The sequence below is a fragment of the Clarias gariepinus genome, chromosome 4 (genome assembly GCF_024256425.1).
Source record: "Clarias gariepinus isolate MV-2021 ecotype Netherlands chromosome 4, CGAR_prim_01v2, whole genome shotgun sequence".
Lineage (NCBI taxonomy): Eukaryota > Metazoa > Chordata > Actinopteri > Siluriformes > Clariidae > Clarias > Clarias gariepinus.
The window spans coordinates 37,296,548-37,315,870 of record NC_071103.1 but is presented as its reverse complement, the minus strand read 5'-3'; the positions used below and the strand labels follow the sequence as shown (position 1 = coordinate 37,315,870).

The 19,323-nt window shown below is 39.4% G+C and overlaps 1 protein-coding gene across 2 annotated transcripts; it reads right to left on the bottom strand.

Moving 5' to 3' along the window:
• Positions 1 to 316: 316 nt before the first annotated feature.
• On the bottom strand, positions 317 to 15,303 carry mastl (microtubule associated serine/threonine kinase-like). 2 transcript variants are annotated; one of them, XM_053493650.1, is made up of 13 exons: positions 15,010 to 15,303; positions 12,381 to 12,518; positions 10,249 to 10,388; positions 10,071 to 10,159; positions 9,827 to 9,933; positions 8,223 to 8,385; positions 7,940 to 8,100; positions 5,124 to 6,194; positions 4,582 to 4,723; positions 3,578 to 3,598; positions 1,985 to 2,098; positions 1,625 to 1,726; positions 317 to 1,055 (listed from the first exon to the last, which is right to left on the bottom strand). In XM_053493650.1, exons 1-13 carry the CDS (start codon positions 15,172 to 15,174, stop codon positions 898 to 900), a joined length of 2,571 nt encoding a protein of 856 aa, XP_053349625.1. In that variant the 5' UTR covers positions 15,175 to 15,303; the 3' UTR covers positions 317 to 897. The 2 variants fall into 2 exon arrangements, with proteins under 2 accessions (XP_053349625.1, XP_053349626.1); XM_053493651.1 differs by lacking the exon at positions 3,578 to 3,598.
• Positions 15,304 to 19,323: the final 4,020 nt, after the last annotated feature.

Here is a 19,323-nt window from a genome sequence, read left to right as displayed (position 1 = left end):
TGAAACTTTAAACTTTGAACATTTTTCAAAGAATATCAAAAAAGTTAAAGTTGTCACAAATTAAAGTCCTTGAAGTTATGACATATCCCTTAATCAGGCAAAGAACCACATTAGGTAACTTATTTAAAATTAAAATTTTACACCTTTTTACACAAATATACAAAGGAAGTTGGAAGTTACCAAATGTTTCTTTTTTGTTTTTTGCTGCCTGATTAAAATTTTTAAAAGAAAGTTAAAATGTTGTTAGAGGCTACCCATAACAATTTTTCCATCTTGAAGGAACACTTAAATAAATAAATAAAAATCATCCCCAAGATGACAATATTAAAGGATTTTTATTTGAGCTTCTACACCATGTTGTAATTTTATCCATATTTATAAACACACTAAAACGTGATAAAAGCCTGTTTTTTGCATGGTACAATAATGCACAACAAAAAGAAAAAGATGCAGTTTTGTAGGTTAAAAACAGATCTATGAAATCCTCAGCAAGTAAGAGTATACACATAGTATAGCAGCAGGAACAATATATTACTCACACAAACAAATAATATTAACTAATGCTAACAGGGTTTTTATTATTATTTTTTTTAAATGTACAAAATGCGTTAGAAGTAGAGTTCTGATCTGAGATCTGTGGTTTCGTGGGATCATAGAAACTTACCGAACAGCTTTGTTTCAAATCTCAATAATTGTGAAAAAATGTCTGTGAAAAAATGTCTGTGTAGAAATGCGACTCAGATTAACAGTGTGTGTGTGTGATCTTAAAACGTAAGCAAAGTTTCCCTGAAGAGGAAAGGAAGGAAGAGTCAGAGTCCTTACATTCATAGTCAAGAAATGATCTCCATCATGGAGCATACGTGTTTATGTGCAAGTGTGCATGCATGTGTATTAGTTTTAAAGGCTGAAGCCAGAGAGAGCCAGATGTTGCGCAGTGTTTCTCGCCTCAAAGTAGGACGTGTCTGTCTCGTCGTGTGGCTCGGGAATGAAAGGCATGGCCTGGTTCTGGAGATTGTCCCAGTCCAAACCGGCAAAGAATGCGTGCTCTTTCAACTCTGGAGGGGGACAAACATAATTAATTTTAAAAAAGTGTTAAAAAACACTTACTGTTTGGGAAAATAGTTGGGAAAAGTCACCACCACCACTGATTTGATTTATGTCACAAAGTGTGTCATATCGTAGTTATTAGCCAACAAAACACATTTTTAAAGAACAAACACTATTTATAATCGGTAGGGGTGCACTTGGCCTCTTATAACTCACAGCCTGTTTAACTTCTCGTACCAGCGGAACCGTGCGGTCTGAGAATGAGCGGTTTTCACTGTTTTGTACTGGAAAAGCGATGCAACAGTGTGATCCTACTTTACAATTTTCTCAGAAACTTTATCCAGTATTGTGGGACATCCACAAAGGGAGGTGGTGCAAAATCAAAATGACAAAACCTGTAAAAAGTCAGCCTTGAACTTTTTTTAAATGTTGAAGAAAAACCACGAACACAAAACTCCATTCTAAAGAAACTTTACCCTCAGAATTATTGTTTAGGATTTTTATTTCTTATTAATATTAAATTCTAATTGGTCCTTGCGAGTGAGCGGCTACTAAAGCTCTCGTGGCGAGTCCTCACCTTTAAGCCCAGCCCGTTTGCTGACGTCTGTACTGAGGAGAATCTCTATGGCACCTCGCGCGTTGGAGGACAACTCCTCTTCCTCATCAGGCCATGGGATATCTGCACACGGTATAAGAAATAATAACAATCGCATGAGTTTTGTAGCGTTTCAGATTCAAATCACAGGGAAACTTTGAGCTCCACCGTCCTCGTATCCGTGACATGATGTTTTAGAGCTACAGCTCACATTTATGGTAACATTAAACCATCTTTCCTGCTTTATTAGAAACCTTTTTTTTCATAACACTTTGGTGTCTCATTAAAAATGAGGACTCATTTCAAATCACTTTAACATTACTATAAAAGACAAACAGAGACCTCGATTGAGGATGTTCTGGAAGACGAGTTGAGGAGTTTCGTCGTTGAACGGAGGCACTCCCGTGAGGAACTCGAACAGACACACGCCCAGCGCCCACCAGTCCACCATGAAGTCTGCAGAGGAAGAAAACAAAATCAGTGTTACTTAACACATTACTATCCTCTCAGTGTCCTCTAGTGTGTTAGAGCGTGACCGCGAGTCTACCGCACAGCCGTGACAGCAGCAGCAGGAGGTTAAACTTATGTCTTAAGTGAGGGTATAGAAGGGATTATTGGCTGTAAATCACATTTTAGTTAACGTTAGGTATGTAATTTTAATTATTGGTGCGTTTTTTTTTTTTTTTTTTGGCTCATGTTCATCAGTGATGGTCTTAAGCTTAAAGGAAAAAAAAATGTTTCGGGATTGTTCCCTTCTTTAAATAAGTTCACATTTTCAATGTTTTGCTCAATTTCCAGCTAAATCTCCTTTTTTCTCTAATGCAACCCTCCATCCTTATAACATTAAATAAACAAATAAACCACCACACCGACTCTCCAATGAAATATAAAACATCATTTCTACTGGGGTGTGTGTGTGTGTGTGTTTTGGAAATGAAATAAAAGTTCTTTGGGCCGCTGGTCCTCCAAATAACGTTCACAGCACCACCACTTAAACTGGGGAAGAATAAAAGAATAAATAAATCATCAGATCCCATTAGAGCAGATGCCGTTGTGATTCCCAGCCAGTCCTTTAACAACTTTCTTCGTTGTTAATTCCACATCCTAAAGCCCTGGTCATTCTAGAAATCTGTACTTCATGCATTCTTTTCATTAATACACGGCCACAGCAGAAACTTTTTTGTTTGTGCTGAAATAAGACAGAAATGTTCTGTAGAAATGTGCATCTACTCAAGTCCTAACTGCGATCTTCCAATCAGAAGCACAACACCTTAACCACTGAACCACTAAGCCTCCACCCTTGCGCCCCTCTCCCCAAGCCTCCATCTTCTCCATCTTGTCGGTTTTCAATCATGTTCTTCAGTATAAATCCTACAGTTTGCAATCAATCTTCCATTTTGGATTTTCTATATCTAATTTAAACCACCTCCCCTTCCCCTGAACGTCACAAACTTTCATAAAGTCTCAATAGCATAATAGTTCCTCAGAGAATTACATTAAAATCAGATTAGTAGCATGGCTTTTTTTAAAGTAGCACCATTTTTTAATGATGAACTTAAATGCTGGGGACTGACTGGGAATCCTCAGCTACACAGCTATCCAAGGAAATCTCCCTTTATTCCCCATAAGTCCACAGAGCATCACTGAAGCCGCAAGCATCAAGCACGGCCCATGACAGAAGCAGGATACGCGCTCATGTCACCGAAATTAGTCAGTCATTTCCCCTGGCAAAAGTCATAAAAGATACTTCAACCAATGTTTTGTGGCTAATAATGTAACTATTAACTCTCATCATTATTAGCCGTGTGTGTGTGTGTGTGTGTGTGTGTTTGTGTGTGTGTGTGTGTGTGTGTGTTTGTGTTTGGATGAAGTATTCCTTTATGGGAAAAGTATAAGATGCTCATGCATCATCACAAAACTCCACATCATACTCACCATACGCAACTGATCCTGAAACTAAAAACACAAGGGGCAGTGAGGAGGCTGCGCAGTGTGCACAACACCAAACAGTTAACTACAGAATGATTATGCTCACCGGCCATTTTAATAGGAACACCCGTCTACACCTAAGCTGTTATATAATCAGGCAATTATATCGCATTAGTTCACTTTATGTAATCATGATAGAATTAATTACAGCCTGACATGAAAATGGGTTTACACAGGAAAAATTGCTATAATATGGTGCGTTTTCATGAACAGACGGGTGTTCCTATGAAACGGGCGAGTTATTGGTGATTACACGTTGGCAGGTGCACTAAACCTGCCGTCACACCAGCAGCAACTCCATGCAACAATATGAAGACTAAATCGAGCTATGCAATTTTAATCAAGCGTGGTTTATCTTCAATTAAACAAGTAGTAAAATAAATTTGAGTAAAAGACGGTAGTGCGAATTTGAGTTTTTTTAATATTATAAAATGTCATTTACTTATGTATTAACTTTTTTTTTTTTGCATTGCACATACAAATTCTCTAGCTTGTAGTGATGATAATCTCCGGGGTCGTCCCGATACGATACCACGATACCTTGGTGTATATTGCGATTCTGTAACCATGACGATTTTATACATATATCCATATTCCATATTGAATCTTAGAAAAATTTGTTACAATTCAAATTAAGCAAATATCTGTGCTGCTGGCCAATGAGTGAATAGTTCAAAGCCACCTGCAGGATTATACAGGAACTGCAACATTTTACCATGAGAAATGCAAATTGTAAATTTGTAGTTAAAAATAAAATAAATTAATCATACATACAGATTTTTTTTTTTTGATTTTACCCCATTTCTACTAGCTTGTGTGGATATCGACCTACCCAAGTAAACCAATAGCGATTGGCAATAAACTAAAAACTAGAAACAATGCTGGTGTGAGCGTAATATAAGGTTGCTTTATTGCTGATCTTATGCCGCTTGTTTTAAGTTTCCCCTTACCGTGATTCTTCCCTACTAACAGCTCTGGAGCCAGGTAGTCTGGGGTCCCGAGGATCGGGGCGTTCTCCGCTGGTTCTGGACCTCTACGTACACTTTTGGGTGTTCGATAAGGGGTGTGAGACAGCGCCATCGGCTGAGGGGTCTAAGATGTAAAACACAATCAATCAAAACTAAATGAGGAAATCATTAAATAAAAGACGTACATCAATAAAATTCCTTTATGATTCCTTTAACTCCTCTTTAATGAAGACGTTCATAAATTTTGGAAATTTATCAGACGTTAGACATAACCGACACTGACGGCTCCTTCCACAAGTCTCCTTATACAAAACTTTGCCATAGTAACAATTACTGTTGTTAACTGTTCATTCTTAATTAACGTCATTCGTTCATTGTTACCATGAAAAGCTTATACATGTTTATGTGAACATTCTTTTACTATGGAAACAATAACCTACAAAAACATGCGCATGAATATAAACCTGAGATTTGAATCTACATCCTGAGCCCTGGACCCGCGAGCCCTGGACCTGTACGCCTACCTGGTAAAGTGAGCTGTTGAGGCTGCGTCTCTTCTTCTGCGCAGGCGTGACGGCGACAGGTGCGGTCTGGAACGAGGTGGACGTTGAGACGTCCATGCCCTCCATGGAGGCCAGGCTGAGGCGCGAGCCGTAGGACAGGTTGGAGCGGTTGATGGAGCTGCAGTAGCTTCTGAAAGCCACAACGTTTTTAGGCTTGAGGAACAGCGGCGACTTGAGCAGAGTGCTCGAGGCAATATGGAGGTGATGATCGTCTTCGTGATGTTTCAAAGAAGCTGAGACGGACGCCACGTCTAAAACGACTGATGTTTCATTTTCGTCCTCAAACGAGGACACCAGGGCTTCTTTTTCTGCACGGGGAGGAGGCGTGGTCGTGATCACAGACATTTCATGAACCGAGCTGTCCGAGTCCAAGCTCAGGCTTCGTCTCCTCTCTTGAGGAGAAGAAGAAGTGAGGCAGGAGATGGGAATGTTCTCGCCCGGTTCCTCCAGCTCGCACAAAAGATTCTTGGCCACTTTAGCAGGGCTGGACTGTTTGGGGATTCCTGTGGCATTCCCCAAACCCACAGCGGAGAAAATCCCGGTCAGACCTGTATGGAGTCTGGAGTCGTCCTCCGGAACGGGAAAACACCGCTTGTACTCGGCATTGCTCTTTTTGGCTTGGATCTCATCTTGTTCAGGGCTCTTGTCTACCTCCAAAAAGACTCGTTTTACTGACGAGCCTGGTTTCAGAGCGGATCCTTTCTCCAAAGATCTACAAGCACTGACGACGCTCGTGTCAGACTTCAGAAGACACGAGGCTCTGAGCGGAGTCTTCCCGGGTGTGACGTAGAGATCAGACTCGGAGAATGGGAGTCTCTTTCCTGCTGAAATATCTGGCTTTACGTTCCTACAAACCGCTCTGACTGAGCACTGTTGATTTCCATACACTGATCTTGAGGAGGAGTTATGAAGCGGAGTCTGGGGAGTGTCGTTTTCAGGAATCCACATTTCACCGTTCAGCTTTCCCTCCACACCTGATCCATATTCGTCCTTTATGTTTGGAGGCGGGGCGTTTTCATCTCCTTCTGGTTTCTGTAATTGCACAGTAATTTTCTTGTTAGCGTTCTCAAACTTTACTTGTGTCAAAAAAATAAACAATGTCATCAGTGATGTTACCTTTATAATAAGCATTTCACTGCATATCGTACTGTGTATGACTGTGTATGTGACAAATAAAATTTTAATTTGATTTAATATCATACCAAATTAAAAATATTTCCATGATGCATATGGATATACAGGGTGGGCCATAAGTTTCCGTACATAGAAAAAAATATATACTGTGTATTTTTTAAAGAGACAATTTATTCATCCTATCTTTTCCTGATATACCATGACCTTCATGTCCCACCAATATATAAAATATACATTTATAATAAACACATTTATTTTTTCTAATTTTTCTCATTATTATCATTTTGATCCATACACGTTTACATCTCATACAAACTTTCAGTGGAACCTTGGATTACGAGCATAATTCGTTTTTAGAAGTGGGCTTGTATTCCAAAACATCATGGATCAAAGCAAAAATTCCCACGAGAAATAATGGAAACTTTAATTATTCGTTCAACAGACCAAAAAAATAAAAGCATAAAAATAAGTAATACAAAATATAAAGTAAAAATAAAAAAAAATTAACCTGCACTTTACCTTTTAAAAAAAGTTTAAATAAATTCCGACAGATAAGTGTTTCTGTTTATCCGCGCTGGCGACGTGTGTGCGCATGTGTTAAGAGGCACGGTGTCAAATTACGTACGCGCACATTAGCATCACGACAAGCTGAAACAGAGAGGGAGAAAACGGATCTTTAACCACTCTAATGAGACTTTCTTTTGCTTCACACGGGCGTACACCCGAGTGTTATAATAAACAGTACATGCGCGCTGTACACAACATAATGTCTGCGCATACAGACACAAAATAAAATATGTATGTACAAAGAGTTGTAGTAAACCGGATGTTGATTATACCAGTAAGACATGAGCACTAAGACCCAGCAGGGGAGACGCTTACCCACAATTCCGCAGCGCAAGAAGGAGAAAAAACATTCGATCAGTTGTGATCACATGACGCTCGGCGACAAAACAAGAAGCGCGTGCGTGATACATGATACTCGGTACTCGTAAACCAAGACTTGTTCGTTTTTCAAGTCAAATTTATGAAAAATCTTTGCTCGTCTTGCGGAACACTCGCAAACCGCGCTACTCGCAATCAGAGGTTTCACCGTAGAGTCTTCTGATTGTGTGAAGCTGCTTTGCGACCATGTCAATTGTTAAGAGCGCTACACAAATAAAATTTAATTAAATTTATTTTTCCTACGTATAAAAACTTATGGCCCACCCTGTATAAATACATTTAGTAACAACACAACTGCCAGCAACACAGTAGTGTTCCCAAAAAATACAAAGTAGTGTTCCCACTGAGCTCAATTATATTTTTAAAACATTATCAAATTAAAATGCATATACTGCATATTTTTTTAACGTATGCATTATTATTATTTATTTATTATTATATTTTTTTTTTTACAATTTTAAAATTGAGTTTTTAAAAAAAGGGGGGAAAAAATTAAGCGACAAATACTACTGTCTATGCTTCTGTATTATAGTATTCAAGTCAAAGTGGGACTTTTGATTGTGCAGATTAACGTAACATAGTTATGATATGAGAATAAAAAAAATATTTTAAAAAAATTCCATTTTTTTATAATCCCCTACAACACTAATGTCAGTGGTTCACTAGTGCTTGGATATCATCAAGGTATAAAGTTTTACCTGCTCGTCCTCCCACAGCGGGCTGATGCAGCTCTCAGAGTCAGTGGAGCGCAGCATGCATGAGTGAGCACTGCCCAGAGACTCGAACCTCTTCCTGGATTTCATCAGCCTCGGGGTCAGACTTTTGGCCAGCATGCTGGGACTGAATACGCTGTTGGCTCCTAAAATGAACCACACACACACACACCACAGTCAAGGTGTCAGTGCTCAGGCAAACAGATGAGACTCATCCTAAAGATTAAAAAGGTTAAAAAATAAAATAAAAAATCCAGGAGATGCGCACCGAGGCCTCGTGACGAGCAGATGGGGGAACGCGGGAGCTCCCGTCTTCTAGCCAACAACGGTGAACACAGCGAGCTCTTTCTGTGCACGGCTTTCCCACACGTCATGGGACTGGCCACGGCCGAGGCGCTGCAGTGACGCTTCCCATCCATCACGGGAGTGTTCTTCACGGGAGAGACACAGATACATGATGTAAAAGTGTGTATTTACACTAACAAACCATTAGACAGGGAAGTATAGATAAAAAGATTGTATAGTGTGTGTAAAAGATGGAAGTTTATTGTGTCAGCTTGTTTAAAAGAAATCAAAGTTACATACAGTATTAAGAAGGCAATGATGAGTATTTCGTCAGTATTTTAGTCCTTTCCGACAAAGTACCAGTAAAAAGCTTAGACACCATCTATTTTAATAATGATTTTTGTTTGTTTAATCAAAAATTAACAAACAGCACCTCAGATTAAAACCATTATGAAGAATTTACAGATCATAAGTAGCAAATAAATCTCAATATCAACTGTTTAAAGGAGATTACAGTGGAACCTTGGATTATGAGCATAATTCGTTCCAGAAGCTGGCTCGTATTCCAAAACACACGTAAACCAAATAAACCTTTTCCATAAGAAATAATGGAAACTCAAATTATTTGTTCCATGCCAACCCCCCCCAAAAAAAATACATAAAAATAAATACAAAATATAAAGTAAACATAAAACAAATTAACCTGCACTTTACCTTTCAAATAAAATTAAAATAAATCCCGACAGATGAGTGTTTTTATTTGTGTGTGTGTGTGTGTGGAACCGTGCCGGTTCACAAACGCACACACACACATTAAAGGCGAGAGAGAGAGAGAGAGAGAGAGAGACAATGTGAGAACCGGCACGGTGTCAAATTACGCGTGCGTGCACATAACAGCCAGTAAGAGATAAGCACTAAGACCCAGCAGGGGAGACGATTACCCATAATTCCGCAGCACAAGAAAGAAAAAAAAAAACGTTGGCTTAGTTGTGATCATGTGATGTCAGCGTCAAAACAAGTAGCGCATGCGTAATACATGATACTCCGTACTCGTAAACCAAGACTTGCAAGTCAAAATTTATTAAAGATGTTTGCTCGTCTTGCGGAACACTCGCAAACCGCGTTAAGTTTCACTGTACTGTGAATTTTGGATTAACATCTTCAGTATTGTTTCACAGTGTAGAAAGAGATGAACATCAAAAACCACCATGGAGTTAGGAGGGGTGTCCAGACTTTTGACTGGTTGTGTATAGTGATTTATATTTGTATAACCTTTACACCTGCACAATATCGTATCTTAATTGGAACATCAAATGTTTACATAAAAATAAAAAGTTTTTTGTAATATCCCCCTCAGATTGTTTCTATTATGTTGAAAAATACAGTATGTGGCTAATTTGTAAGTTTATAATTTTTAATAATATTATTTCAGTACATGCCTATATTGTATGATATAAATACATTTTCAACGTTTATACAAAAGCATTCATTACTGATCCAGTGCTGACGGTCTTTTTCGGTCCTCTTAATTAATTAACTACGCAAATACACACCGCCAGTTACAAACGGGATTCTTCTTGTACTTACGAGACCAAGAGAACTTATCAGGGACAAAACTTGACCAGGTGTCCGGAAATAATCCTTCTTCGGCTTGGCCAGAGAGGGCGTGGTCAATATATCCATGAGGTTCAATTCTACAGGGAAGAAAACATTTATAAGCCGAAGCGTCATTACACTAAAGACTGCACAAATACGTTTATAACAGATTTTACAATTAAGCATCATTAAAAAAATGATGTCTTATATAAGGCCTTTTTCAGCGTCAGCGTACCCCTGTCGAGTTTGACTTTGGAGAGGCCGAAGTCGGTGAGCTTGATGTGGCCCTGGTTGCTGATCAGCATGTTATCAGGTTTTAGATCCCTGAAGAAGAGAAGAAGCCGAGATTGGGTTTTGTCGTGTTTATCCGTGTGAACACACACTAGAGCTCTTTTTCTAAAACACACCGGTACCTGTGAATGATGCCGTGTCTGTGCAGGTAGTCCAGAGCTAGTGCCACTTCTGAGATGTATTTTAAGGACATGTCCTCGTCGAAGTAGCCGTAGACGTGGAGCAGAGACTTGACGTCGCCGCCGATCAGGTACTCCATGACCTGGACAATAGACACACAGCCTCATCTCATACACGGCTCTTCACACCGCAAAATTCATCGACGTATAAAGCATTTAAACGACACAGATTACAGCAAAAAGAAAATTATACAAGATAAAATTCGCTCCCATTTTTGTTTGTTTTTTTTTTGGTTAATTTGTTAGCACTAGATACCATTTCTATTTTAGTATTTGACCTCCAAGCAAAACATGATTTGGTAGAGAAACCCTTGCTGAAAAGCACAGAGGAAAGACGTTTCTTGTAGTTGTTGTAAGGATGCATGTTGATCCACTATTCTTTACAGATTCTTGTTGCTTGGCAACTTGAAGTTACTGTACAGCTCTCTCCGTGAATTTTAGACTGGCTAGACCACTCCAAGACCTTAAAGTGCCACTCCCTAGTTGCCTTGGCAGTATGTTTGGGGTCATTTTCATGCTGGAAGACCCATCCACAACCCATGTTTAGGAGGTTCTCATCCAAAATTTTACAACACATGGCCTCATTCATTGGTCCCTCAGTGCAGCAAAGTCAATCTGTACCTTTAGCAAAGAAACAGTCCCAAAGCATAATGTTTCCACCTCCGTGCTTGACTGTAGGGACTGTGGTGTTCTTAGAGTCATAGTCAGCATTTCTCTTCCTCCGAAAACAGCAAGTTGAGTTGATGACAAAGAGTGTATTTCTTCCATTTGTAAATAATCGCTCCAGCAGTTGTCTCCTCCTCACCAAGCTTCTAGCTGATGGTCTTGTAGCCCATTCCAGCCTTGTGCAGGTCTAAAATCTTGTTCCTGACTTGCTTTGACAGCTCTTTGGTCTTGCCGATGGTGGTGAGGTTTAAATGGAAGATAGAGATTTTGTGGACAGGTGGCTTTTATATACAAACCACATTGTTGTTAGGAGCGCCTTGTTAAATTAATATGTGTCCCACAAGAGCACATAACCAGTCTGTGAGAATTATTGTTAGAATTATTGTTGGTTGGTAGGGGATCAAAACCTTATTTCCCTCATTGAAATGCAACTTAATTCATAACATTTGTATCATGTGCTTTTTCTGGATTTTTGGTTGATATTCTGTCTCAATCCTTTACCATAAACCTATGATAAAATGTATAGACCCTTCATTTCTTTGTACGTGAAACTTCGAAAATCCGTTGAATACTTATTTCCCCCCCACCGTACAATTTGTTCGCACATTTTTTATTAACTGGTGAGCACGGCTTTTGTTCATTTGTGAGCATGAGATAAAATTTGCTAACGTTTTAATTCAGGACCACAAGATACAATTTGTTCTCACATGTTTAATTTGTGATCACAATTTGTTTCCACATTTTTTTTCTATATTTGTGAGCAGAAGATAAAATGTTTTCTCACATTGTTAACAAATTGTATCCTATGCTTACAAATTCTTACGTTTTTTAGTTCATTCGTGAGCAGAGATACAATTCGTTTCCAGGTTTTTTTTTTCTATTCTTGAGCATGAGATACAAAATGATCTTCATGGCTTTTGTTCATTTGTGAGCATGAGATATAATTTGTTCTCAGATTTTTTTACATTCGTGAGCATAAGATAATTGGTTCATATTTTAATTCATGAGCCCAAGATAAAAAAAAATTCTAATTTTTTCTCAATTGTGAGCACATGATACAGCTTGTTCTCACATTTTTGTTCACTTATGTATACAAAATACGATTTGCTCCCACACTTTCTGTTCATTTGTGGGCGTGAGATATAATTTGTTCTCAGGCTTCATTTGCATAAAGTCCTTGATTCTGATCTTTTTTTGAGAGTCGACCGGTATAAAATCGCGAGGCTGTGTGGAAGAGGTGGCGTGACAGGTAGGACCTGCTGCACTGCATGATGACGTGACATGCTTTTAAAGACGAAAACCTGATGTAGTTTAAAGTCTCAGTCTGAAACTGAAATACAATTATTAAATAGTTATTTTTTTCCGCCACAGTGTCCACTCTTATAGTTCCAGGATGTGCTTTTCCGTACCAGATACACCTTGCTGGCCGTCTGCAGGGAGTAGTACAGGTGCACGATGAAGGGGCTTTTGCTGAGGGCCAGAGCGTCTCTCTCCGCCCGCATCTGATCGCTCATGTTCTTATCCACCATGTCTGCTTTCTTAACCACCTGCAAACAGATCGTTCACACCGAACAGTCACGACACTGGTTTCTGAGTATCATGTCCATCATTACACATCACTGGATCCAAAATCACACCATTTACTATCATAACTGACTGACAGCTTGGAAATCACGATAAGTTTTAACAATAATCATATAGAATAATTACTGTATGCATCTAGCAAGCACTTAATTGATTGATTTAAATAGTCCCGGTGTTGATTTATACATTTTCTTAAATGCTCAAGAACAATTTCATGTTAAACTTCATGTCTAGAGTACATATTATCATTACAATACAATAAACATCTAATTATATTTAAATTAAATTATTAAAATAGATAGCACATTTTTTTAAGACTGGAGCTGTGACTCACATCTAGCCTGTCAATCCGAATTTTTATTTAGTTCAATAATACTAATGTTTATTGTCCGATTTTTATCTAATGCACCTATGTTTATTAGAGAGTTTAAAATATATTTAAAATGTGTTACTGATTGTCTAAATGTCATTAAACTTTTAATCTTTTTTCTCAGCAAATCCTCCACTCCACACTCCAGTCCAGTGGGTGGCAGTGTTGCAACAACTGTCCATAAACTCCAAAAGAAGAAGAAACAATACTCTCACAAATCGTGAGTATTTGCAAAATATGGAGGCAGTGAAATATTTTTTTAAAGAAATTCGGCAATTTTAGACTTGGTAGTGAGTGGAATCAGTTACATTATAAGATTCTTTTCTGTGGGAACCCTCCGCAAATTAACAAAAAAGAAATAAAATGCTGTTACTAAAGTATAACTTAATATTGAAAAGTATTTACTGATTAAAAGGAAGAATGTATAATTGCAACCCTTCTAAACAAGGTAAGCATGTGAATAGGGCTGAAACAAACTCGATTACAAAAAAATTATTGAGGCAAAATCTAATGCCTCAAAGCTTCTTTTAATTAATTTTAAAAGCTTGCATTATGTTGTTTACGCAAATATTAGTTTGGCGTGACAGTGCGCTTCCGGGATGCAAGCAGTCAGTAAACACAGACGAAGAAAATGCGCTTACGGCACCCACAACGCGGGAAGGACGCAAACAGTTAGCTGTGTATTGATTTGAGGGAGCGTTCTGTTGCGAGAAAAATATCAGCGAGCCAAGAGATAAAGAAACCAGCAAAAGAAAACGACAAATTGTCAGTAAAGGCTTATGTTATGGCCGAGTTGTAGATTCAGAAACTTTTAGTTCTGAAAGTTAAGTTGTTTTTGTTTAATTATTTATTTTAAAGTTAAAGTTAAGCCTTTATTTGTCACATATACATTACAGCACAGTGAAATTCCTTCTTCACATATCCCAGCGTAACTGGGGTCAGAGCACAGGGTCAGCCATGATACGGCGCCCCTGGAGCAGATAGGGTTAAGGGCCTTGCTCAAGGGCCCAACAGTGTCAACCTGGTGGAGCTGGGGATTGAACCGCCGATCTTCTGATCAGTAACTTAGTGCCTTAACCCTCTGAGCTACCACTGCCCTAATTACATCCTGGCAGCGGTGGGATTTGAACCCACACCTCCACTGAGACTGGAGCCTAAATCTCTTGTATATTTTAATGCGTGTCTTAGTTTTTTTGATAATTAAAGTCATTTAAAATACTTTTTTTAGTTTTTGCATCTGAGAAAAGGCTTTAAAATAAGAATGTATGGCACTGTAATGCAATTCATCTCAGTCAACTTTAAGTTATTCCTTGTATTGTGAATAATGACTGCTTATTTTTAATAAAATGCTGTATGCATTTAAAAGATAAAAGTAGATTTTTCTAAAAAGAAAACAATTAACCTTTGTTTCTCTTATATATTTTACATGGCTGCTTAATTAAGCAAAAAAAAAATTTAACCGATTACTCGATTAAATTTTTGGTAGAATACTTGATTACTAAAATATTTGATAGTTACATCCCTAGATGTTTATTACAAACTAAAAATGATAAAAATAAATAAAAATGATAGTCATGATCTGCTGATGATCCATGTTAAACTATAGGATTATTTTAGACACTTTTCAGCTTTTTGTGAATACTTTGTACAGTTTTTGTTCTGTAATCGGCTACATCGAATCTCTTTTGTGTTTCTGCTGTAGCTGACTAACAGCAAATCAGTTTGTATCTAGATTTAGAAGATGATACTGAATGTTTAAAACATAAACCAGAATCTTTTATTTTATTTTAGGTCACAGGCAGTCGTACAAGCATTTCACTGCATATCATACGGTGTGTGTGTGTGTGTGTGTGTGACAAATGAATTTGATCTTGATTTTCTGCTCTTTGCAGCTTTCATATTGAGGCTTGGTTAAAGATATGATTATACCCTGTAGTTAGAGTCCTTAAAAATATATTTTAATAACTAAAAATAAATAAATTAAAAAATAAAATTTTGGAAAATGTATATTTTTTTATTTCCCCTTTATAATGACATTAGTGTGAATGGTTTCTAAACCCCGTGTTTTTGTTCGGGCGCTTTACCTTCACAGCGTACAGTTTGGAGTTGTTGTTCTTCCGCGCCAGGAACACTTTCCCGAAGGCGCCGCGGCTGATCGGCTTCAGCACCGTGAAGTCCTCGATGGAGGGCGGCTTGGGCACGTCCACACTCATCGCCGGAGCTCCCGCTGATTTCTCCTCTGCCTCCATTATCTCTCTCTCTCTCTTAAATCCTTATCTCTTTAAAATAACTCAATAATAATCTACACTATATTTTCATCTCTGATACTCTGAGTGATGTATATCCACCCTGACATTAACCTGATTAACACACGTACACAACCACCAGCTGCACTGTTTTGAAATTTGAATTGTGCTCCTCGGCTCTAGGGGTCCTTACTGTAGAGGGCCAGAAATAGTCCCAATTATTTATCTTCCAAAATAAAAAAACAAACAAGCCATAACTATCCATATTATATACATATTTACGTTTAAAACCTTTTAGTCATTAGAGCGTATGGTTATTTGTTAATAATCCAGTTGTCTTGTTAAATAATTGTTCATTTTAAGCAGGCATATATTTAGACTACTAATGTCCGTTAAAGTTTATGTAACAGGGCCTCTGGGCGGGCTTAAAAACACCGGAAGTAGAGTGAAAACAGGGTTGCCATGACGATAGTTTTACAGTATTTTATATATACAATGTTTTTACACATATATCCATTTATAATATATACAGTATACGCAGAATGACTCATTTAAAATAGGCCACGAATATTCTGTAATAACTTTCGCTAGCACGAAACAACGTACAATGTGCTCTTCAAGTATATGGAGCTTGGATGCCCTGATGCCTGTGTGATAAATGAAGTAGGGGCGCCAGATATCCATCATCGCTCCCTTTAACGCCGTACGCACCCCTTCACTCGACCTCTCATCAGGATGGTGGTGTACAGTAATGAGCAGCGCGTCTTCATGGTGCGGACCTACTGGCTGACCACGTCGTTTAAGCAATGTCAGAGTGAATTTAGGAAGAAATATGGTGGTCGTGACGTACCCTCGAAGAGCGTGATTCAGAGGATGGTACGGAAACTGGAAACGACAGGATCGCTGATCCCGTCTCACGGCGGTGGCCGTCCGAAAATGTCGCAGGACACGATCAGTGAGGTGCAACTTCGTCTGCAGCAGTCCCCTACGACGTCCCTGAGACGCCTCGCACAAGAGACCGGGAGGTCGTATTCGACATGTCAGAGAGCTGCGAAAAGGGCCAGATCTCATGCCCTTTGTGTGCAGCAGTTGCCTGCGAAATCTCAGAGATGCCCGTCTCATTCGACTGTGAAAAAAGCTGCGAAATCGCACACGTATCGGGTCACCGTCGTGCAGGAGCTCAAAACGAGCGACATGGAGAAAAGAGTGAGATACTGTCACTGGTTCCGGGCGTTTGCGAGGGACAACAAAAGAATACTAGACGTCACATGGTTCTCATCCGAGGCCTGGTTCCATCTGTCGGGTTACGTTCACTCACAAAACACCCGTCTATGGGCGGCTGAAAGTCCCTTCGGAGTCCCTCAACCGGTCCGTGATCAAAAAGTCGGCGTATGGTGCGCGATGTCTCGGTTGCGCATTGTAGGCCCTATTTTCTTTGACGCCGCCGTGAACACGGATGTTTACCTGGACATTTTCGGACAGTTTGTGAATGAACTGGATGGCCGCGAGTTATCGGAAGGTTACTTCCAGCAAGATGGAGTAGCGACGTGTCACACGTCGGCAAAGAGCATGGAAAAAATCGAGTCCTTCTTCGGCAACAGGGTCATTTCAAAGGGGCTTTGGCCACCGCGGTCGCCAGATCTGACACCGCCAGACTTCTTCCTTTGGGGTATGCTGAAAGGAAAAGTCTATTGTAACAAGCCTCGCACTGTGGAAGATTTAAAGGAAAACATCCGACGTGAAATTGCTGCCATTCCCCCTGATATCCTTGCCGATACCTTTAGGAACATGGAGCACCGCGTCGAAATGTGTCTGGCAGAAAATGGAGATCACTTCCAGCATCGCGTGTAATGTGTATACAGTATACAGTATACACACCCTGATCAGCCATAACATTAGGTTCCGCTGTTGCCACCATAACGGTGATGAACTATGTGTTCTGACCACAGCGCTTCTACTAGATCGGACAGACTACACGAGCCAGCCTTAGCCGTCCATGACCCTGTCACCGGTTTTCCTTCCTTTTGGTGTGTCCTGACCCCTGCAGACCAGGAACATCCCACAAGAGCTGCGGTTTTGGACTCACTCTGACCCAGTCCTCTAGCCATCACAATCTGGTCCTTGCCAATCTCACAGAAATCCTCACACAAGGTTTAATTGCTGCCTGATATATCCCACCCACTTCCAGCTGCCATTGTAACAAGATATCGAGAAGAGATATTGTAGCTACTGTGAGAAGGAACAAATTGTGATGGCTAGACATCAGGATCAACACCTGGATTACATAAAATAAAATACAATAATCATAAAATAAAATACAATAACCATAAAATAAAATACAATAATTTAATTTATGCTACTTTTTGTTTGTGTGTTGTTGTTGTTTATTTTTTACAGCAAGTACTTAACACTTCATTAACTCATTAACATAAACGAAAAACGTCATGACTACTTCAGTATATCCACTCAACCAGAGTTATTGGTGAAGCAGCTGTTAAAAGAAAACTAATTAACACCTTCTAAGAAATCAGAATTCTTCTTCTTCTTTCGGCTGCACTACAGTGGACCATTTGTCTCCATCTGACTCTGTCTAGCACGTCTTCCCTTGTCACTTTAACCTCCTGCATGTCCTACCTCACCACATCTTAAACCTCCTCTTGGGCCTTCCATCTTTTCCATCCCCCTCCCGATATATCCCTCTTCTGCACATGTCTAAACCATCTAGCTCTCTAACTTTGTCCCCAAACTGTCCAACCTGCACTGTCCCTCTAATATCATATCTCATTCCTTATCCTGTCCATTCTTGTCACTCCTTAAACAAATCACAGCATCTTCAGCTCTGCCATCAGCACCTCTGCTTCCTGTTTTTTTCCCCAGCGACAATGTCTCCAAACCGTACAACATCGCTGGTCTCACTACTGTCCTGTGAAACTTCTCTTTCATTCACGCCTTTCTGTCACAGATCACTCCTGCACGCTCTTTTTTTATTCTCTACCACACTCCACAATGCTTTGGACAGTTGACCCAAAATATTTAAACTCCTTTACCTTCCCTTCCTCTGCGCTTTGCAACTGTCCATCATCGCTGCAAACAGGAAGGTGCTTGGGACCGACACTAAGACTTCCATCTTAGGCCCAAGAGGAGGTTTATGGATGTGGTGAGGGAGGACAAGCTAGACAGAGTCAGATGGAGACCAATGGTCCACTGTGGTGCAGCCGAAACTGGCTTGTGCAAGTTGAGTTTTCTGAGAAACCATAATGTACAGGAATTAAACACTAGATGGCGCTAAAAGAAGCCAGTTACATTCTGTGTATTTTATATGCACGTGTCAATAAATAAATTGGCATTGTGAATTTTTTTTTTTTTACAGGCAGAAGGTTTAAATCAATACTTATGAAATAAGAAATACATTATCAAAAGCTGTTAGTGAGAATCTGTTACTGATACACTTAACAGATTCAGTCATGTCCCTCATGCAGTTCACGCTTCTTATTTTAAACCACATTTATCCTGGAAAAAAGTCCTATTATCACAGTACGTAATGCTTTTCTATACCACATCAACGTTACTTTATCATCATCACAGCTGTTGAAGATACACAATATGGTCAAACGTATGTGGACACCTGAATAACACACCCATATCTGGTTCTTTATCAAAGCTGAAAGCACGTAGTTGTGGTGCAAACCAGATTCATGAAGACATGGACAACCAGCACATTTGGATGTAATGGTCGGGAGATAAATGCAAGTCGTTCTGGATGAGGGTGTCTGCCATCCAGCGTAAATGTACAGTAAATGTAATGAGGCACTTTGGGCCACGAACACTTCCAGCCCCTGGAGAGGAATCTGTCTTTCTAGTGGTAGTTTATTAAAGGGTAGGGTTGTCAGCTTGAAACCCGGTTTTATCTAATGGTGAAGGACCTGCTGCAGCACTTTAAACACCGAGCTACCCCTTACCCCCAAAAGTACAGTATATGGATATAATTTTAATAACATCACTGGCCGTGCTCATGGTTGCTATGGCAACAGAGAATTTTGGGGAGGCCTACTGTATGTGTAAAATAACAATGAAATTTAGATGGCAGGATATATTTATATCATTATTACAAAAAGGAGAACAACAATCACCACCATCAATCTTGTTATAGTA